This window comes from Kogia breviceps, chromosome 9, assembly GCF_026419965.1.
Source record: "Kogia breviceps isolate mKogBre1 chromosome 9, mKogBre1 haplotype 1, whole genome shotgun sequence".
Lineage (NCBI taxonomy): Eukaryota > Metazoa > Chordata > Mammalia > Artiodactyla > Physeteridae > Kogia > Kogia breviceps.
In genome coordinates, this window is record NC_081318.1 from 28949004 (window position 1) to 28955003 (window position 6000).

A 6000-nucleotide genomic window follows, 5' to 3' on the forward strand; every position below is an offset into this window, starting at 1 on the left:
GCGGCGCGGCAGCAAGTACCGAAAGCTCTGAAATCCCCCCACCCGTGTCCCAAACGATCCCACAGGGGAAACCACGCCGAGGTCTTAACACTCACCCAGGTGGCAAACACAGAGGAGCTGAATACAGGCGAGAAAGCGCTTTAGGATTCGCATTTCCAGACGATTCGGGGGCTCCCACCGCGCGGCTCCTCGGCGTGTCTGGATGGAGAGGGAGGGGACGCGAAGGAAATGTTCTCTCCTCCAGTGTATAGATTGGTAGGAGGCTGTGCGTGTGTGTGTGTGTGTGTGTGTGTGTGTGTGTGTGTGTGTGAGAGAGAGAGAGAGAGAGAGAGAGAGAGAGAGAGAGAAAGAGAGTAAGAGAGTGAGAGAGAGAGAGAGAGAGAGAGAGAGAGAGAAGGACAGAAATAACCTAGGGGAGGACGCGTGGTGCTCGCGGACCCGGGAGCCGTTAGCCGAGGCGCATGTCGGGCGGGCGGGACTCAGTCTCCCAGACCGGCAGCAGTCGTGGTCTGAGCTCTCGGAGCGCCACGGCGCCTGTGTGTGCCGGGTGCGCGCTCGGGCCGGGCCGTGCGCGCCGCGGTTCGGCGGGGGCGCGGGCGGGGGCGCGGGCGGGGGCGAAGCGCGGCGGCGGCGCCGCGCGCGGGGGTAGGAGGGGCGCGGCTGCAGTTCGGGGGCCGGGTCCCCGGGTAGCGATTCACAGAGCGACGCCCCCTCCCCCCGGCCCCTGCTAGTAGCTTCGGTGTCCCGGAGTTTGTGGAACCCGCTGGGGTTTAGAATCTTCGTGGAGAAAATGTCTCTTCATTAAGACTCCCTCATCCCTTTGGAAGAGGAGGCCCGACCCCCATTGTCCCGCACAGCCAGAGATTGACCTTTGGGGTTCACCCCTGGAAATGTTTTTCATTTGATTGTTTTCCTGCCCGCATATGCTAAGTGGGTGCAATCAGAAAGTGGTGGAATCGCCTGGGTAACCTGGGCTCCCCTTTCCACTTTCTTTCCATTTTGCAAAGCACCAGAGTAGTTCCAGACCACATTTCCTTCAGGGCAGTTGACTGCCAATAATCTCTGGCCCTGATTGTGACCAGTCAGACCCTGCCCCTGCCCCAGACTCCAATCAAATTGTCCTGCTGTGCACAGCTGCCGGGAGGAACTTTCAACTCTGCCGTGGTCCTTCCGTACGCACCGAACAACCCAAGTGCCTCCTTGCACAGAGTCGCAAGGGAAGATTTTTTAATCGCTCGATTGCAGGATATACAAAAGAGCATGCCTTGTGCTGCCTCAGAGCTGGAAATGTCACGTTGTACGTGCTTGTTTCTATGTGCTTTCTGTTTGTATACTTGTATAAGACCCCGTTTGTCGCCTTTCAGGAGTCCACTCTAAGGCACAGAAAGTCAAGTTCTGGAATTATCCCTGTATTCTCAGCAATCATTTGATGTAGGTTATCTGTACAGTGTGTACTCCTGTGTCCTGTACTTGTCTCAAAAATAGTATTTTAGCTTTAAATTTTTAAAGAAAGCTTATCACATACAAAATTGGGTTCTGAATGCATTTTGAGTGTTACTACCAGTTCTCCCTAATATCCACAGCCTCTGAACACTAAATTAAATATGCAGAGCTAATGATGCAATTTGCTGTTGCTTCAGAAATTGATTACAGTCGTGTAATAGATTTCAAATCTATATAGAATGTTTATTCAGGAATACATATAAATATTAAGAAAGTGACCCTGGATCTTATTCTTCCTGTGAATAAAAATAGAAATGCTGCAATTTTTATAAGAATTTTGATCTTTTATAAGATTGATGATTGCTCATGTGAGTTTCCACTTTGGAAGAAAAATTTTGCTTGCATAGCAAGAAGTGTGTATATAAAATAGAAATGCACTGAAAGGTCAGAGAAAGTGTTTAATATGGACTAGAGTAGGCAGAGAAGTTTTCCTAGAGATGTGTAGTTAATCCAGAAGGACTGGCTGGAAAACAATTGATGTCAAAGGGGGTGGAGATAAGAATGAAAGAAGCAGATGTTTCGTGCTATAAAAACTACCTGAATTAAATTTGAGCAGATTGAGTGGGGTCAGACCCTGGGAACTTTGATTTCCTAGTGGAGGAGCTTATGCCTGAAATACTAAGCAAGAGTTAACCGCAAAAGACGCTTCCAAGAACTTTATCTGTTTAGAAGCTAGGTTTGCTCAGGGGCATGTATGGTGTTCTAGGAGGTCTCGATTATCAAATCTACCTCACTAGACTGCCAGAATAACCCAACAGTAACAAAATTTACCCTAACTCCCCTCTTACTTGGCCCCAAAGTCACACCACTAGTCACTTTTTTGAGTTAGATCATGAAACAACGGCACTGTTGAAATCAAAGTTACTCTGATAAAAAGGGCAGGTAGATCTTGTGGTTTCTGCTAATCCCATTCTCACAGTTGAAAGTACTGTCATTTACCTGGGAAGGTACAAAAGCCACCATGAGAGAGAAGTCAAGTTGCTGCTGAGGTTTGTATGGGGAGCAGGATGGAAGTCAATTCTACATGACTGAGTGATAGCAATGGAAAACTGATTTGCAGGACCAAATCAGTGGATCTAATATTTCTGAGGAGGGCAATGGAATAGGAGGTTTAGGAGGTTCAGTCCTTGGAAAATAGGTCCTTGCAACAGCCCAGGTGTGGAAGAGAAGCCATCAGAAGGGCAGGAACATCAAAAACATTGTAACTCACATTTCACAGTTTTATGGGAGTCATGGCCATTTCTGAGAGGTGTTACCTGATCAATATACATTGGCCATTGAAAGTTATAAACCCATAAAATCACATGCCTCCATTCACAGGCTGAATCAATCAATCAATCAATCTACCTATTTATTCATGTATAAATAGATATAGATATGTTCTCTATATATTTATAAATATATTTTATATTTACATTCTTTATTTAATATATATTCAAGGTATATTTCATGTGTAGGTGTGCTGGTAAAGTTTACTTACAGTATGCTGTTTCATGTCGATCACATATAAATAAGTCCTGGAAATTTGTATTTACATACAGAGTTCAGTACATTCCTGGAAGAATACTGTTTTTTTCAAAAATAATAACAAAACAGGATACAATTAATATGATAGCTGGGTAGGTGGCTTAATGAACATCTTGCTTCTTAGGGGTCTCATCTGGGATTTTAGTGTGAACTCCAGCTAGAGGCTGCCAGCGGCAATTCATGAGAGAGTCATAGAGTTCTTCACGTTTCACCAGAAGCTCTTTGTTTAATTCCTCAATGTTCAAATGAAGATTTGGATCTTCCAGTGGGTCTTCATTTTAGTTTTCAGCCAGAGCTGTGGCTTCCTCAAACATAACCAAAGTTTCAGCAGACATCCAGAGTTCTCTTGTGCAGAAGAAGGTTGTGTCCATTTCCATTTATTGCATAGCCACAGCTGTAGCCGGAAAGAGAATAACAGCTGTGCTGTTGCTCATATTAGTTGCCAAAGGGGTAATCCTTGTGGGACTGGAACTCTGGCTTCACTCTTTTTGTGTGTGTGTGTGTGTGTGTGTGTGTTACGCGGGCCTCTCAACTCTTGCAGCCTCTCCCGTTGCGGAGCACAGGCTCCGGATGCGCAGACTCAGCGGCCATGGCTCACGGGCCCGGCCGCTCCGCGGCACTTGTAGTCTTCCCGGACCGGGGCACGAACCCGTGTCCCCTGCATCTGCAGGCGGACTCTCGACCACTGCGCCACCAGGGAAGCCCTGGTTTCACTCTTTTTAATGTCAATGCAAATAAACACTAAACAATTTATATCAAGGAATAGAAAAGAGTTTTATTTGAGCCAGACTGAGGACGATAGCCTGGAAGACACAGATTCAAGAAGCACTTGAACTGTGTTCTGCCAGACTACAAAATGGGGGAGGCTTTTATAGGCAAAACCCACAAAATTACATAAGTTATTTGTCCAGAATTGGGATTGGAAGTGGCAAGAAGTAAGGGTGCTTGTTGAGCAAGGATTGGTTGGGGTCTGAGATGGTTGCATAGTTACAAGGGGAGACCTTGAGACCACAAGGTTGCAGCTGGCAGCTCCTAGCAGATATTGTTTTGAAAATGGCTGGTGGTGTCTTTGAGTTTGATATAGTGCAGAAAATTCAAGTTCTCAGTGATGCAGGAACGTGTCTGAAACCACATCCACCACAGCCACGTGACTCGATTTTGAATACCTGAACCACAGTTACTCCATTTTGATTTTTACATGCATTCTTTCTTTAATGGCTAAAGCAGATGTATAATGCATGTTTGACAAGCCATAAGACAGACTTTTCTAGGTAGCATAAAGTTCAAGCCAAACCATATGTAAGCCAGAATGATTTCCTTATACCTGAATATGTGAAAATTTCTTCCATTGGCTGGTACCAATAATAAATTATTTTGTTGAGCTATGCCTACAAAATAAACTAGAGAGTAAATATTGATATCTATAACTCTATCTATCTCTATTTCTATTGGTTCTTTAAAATTCATCCTTGATGTTCACTCATTCATTCAACATATTTCTATTGCATATCCATTATGTATCATGCGTTGCTTTAGGTGATTACCACCCAAGTATGAATTACTCTATTCCTACCATAAAGGAATTCAGTATCAGATAGGAGAGGAAGACATAACCACTACAAAATGCCATTGTAGAAGACTGCCATATAAAATACAGGATGCCAAAGTTAAATTTGAATTTCAGATTAAATGGTGAATAATTTTTAGTACAAAATAATGTTAGTGCATTATAATACTAGATTTAATGAATTAAAATGAATTGATTTAATGAATAATTTGAATATAGTAAATAATTTTTTTTAGTACAAAGGAACTTTTAATGTACTCCCATGCAAGGTTTGGGACTTATTTCTATTTTTAAAAGTTCATTGTTTATCTGAAACTCAAATTTAACTGGATGTCCTGTATTTTTATTTGCTAAATCTGACCATATCCCTTTTGTGTGTCTGGGAATTGTCTGATGTCAGGGCTAGTAATTTGTGGTTGTGAAATGTCCATGGTTTCCCATGTGTCCTTACTTGGCAAATTATTTCCAAAGTGTTCCTAACATGAATAAAGATAGAGGCAGATGGTGGAAGGGGGGGGTGTTTTATCTGCAGAATCTGTTTGACTCGTAAATTCAGTGGAAGGGGTAGGAAACTACAGAATATTGTAGAGTCACTGAATAAAACATGGAATTAAAGGGGAAATAAAATATCTGTACTTCTTATACTATCACAGTAATATGTTGTTCCCGGTTGGCTCACATACATTATTGCTTATTTTTATCCATTGTCACTGACAAATGTATTTGAGCAGAAATCATTAGGTTGGATCCATTAAATATTTACACTTTGAGAAATTAATTGTTATTTTTTTAGAAGTAAAATACTTCTTAGTTGTCATTAGTATTAAGATAATTGTTAGTTGTACTAAGACAAATGTGTTCTCTAGAATGGGAGAGGCGATTCTTCTACATTGTGCTGGTTATAAGCTAATGACTGATATTTCAACAGCTACACATGCCGATCCCTTCTCCCCACCCCATGACCATCTCTATTATAAAACATAATAGAATAATCATAATTTTCTTTTCCCCTGACAACCGTGATCTGAACTCCATTATTCAAAAAGTTCCAAAGGAATGTATCCTCAAATTTGTATGGCATTAAAGAGACCCACATGGCCAAATTTAGGTTTATTGTTACTTTCATTTCCTTGCCATTTAAAGGTGAAAACGCATTTCTCCCCGTTCTATCAGAGACAAGCATGGGATTTAAAGTGTTCCTACAAGCTTAATTTAAAATCAATATTTACCTGCTCTCTAGGACTTTGAAAAATGTCCAGGATAGTGTTAGACTAGAAAGCAAGTGTGTAAAACAAATTCTACAAACCAGAGAATCAGCATTGGACTGGGTCATTGGAATGAGCTGTTCTATCTCAAATGCATTAACATTCCTGATAAATGGTCACTTGGCTGTTTCTTGCCTA

General features: G+C 42.4%; 1 protein-coding gene across 6 annotated transcripts in view; it reads right to left on the reverse strand.

The window, feature by feature from the left end:
- PTPRZ1 (protein tyrosine phosphatase receptor type Z1) overlaps window positions 1-540 on the reverse strand; it is a 178006-nt gene extending 177466 nt beyond the window's left edge. For 5 of the 6 annotated variants that reach the window (XM_059073956.2, XM_059073955.2, XM_067042272.1 and 2 more), the window contains exon 1: window positions 96-536. In XM_059073956.2, the coding sequence (XP_058929939.1) occupies window positions 96-153 (58 nt within the window). In that variant the 5' untranslated portion in view covers window positions 154-536. Of the gene's footprint in view, window positions 1-95 lie in introns of all 6 variants that reach the window. The other variant, XM_067042270.1, reaches the window with a different exon arrangement.
- Between the last annotated feature and the right edge of the window lie 5460 nt (window positions 541-6000).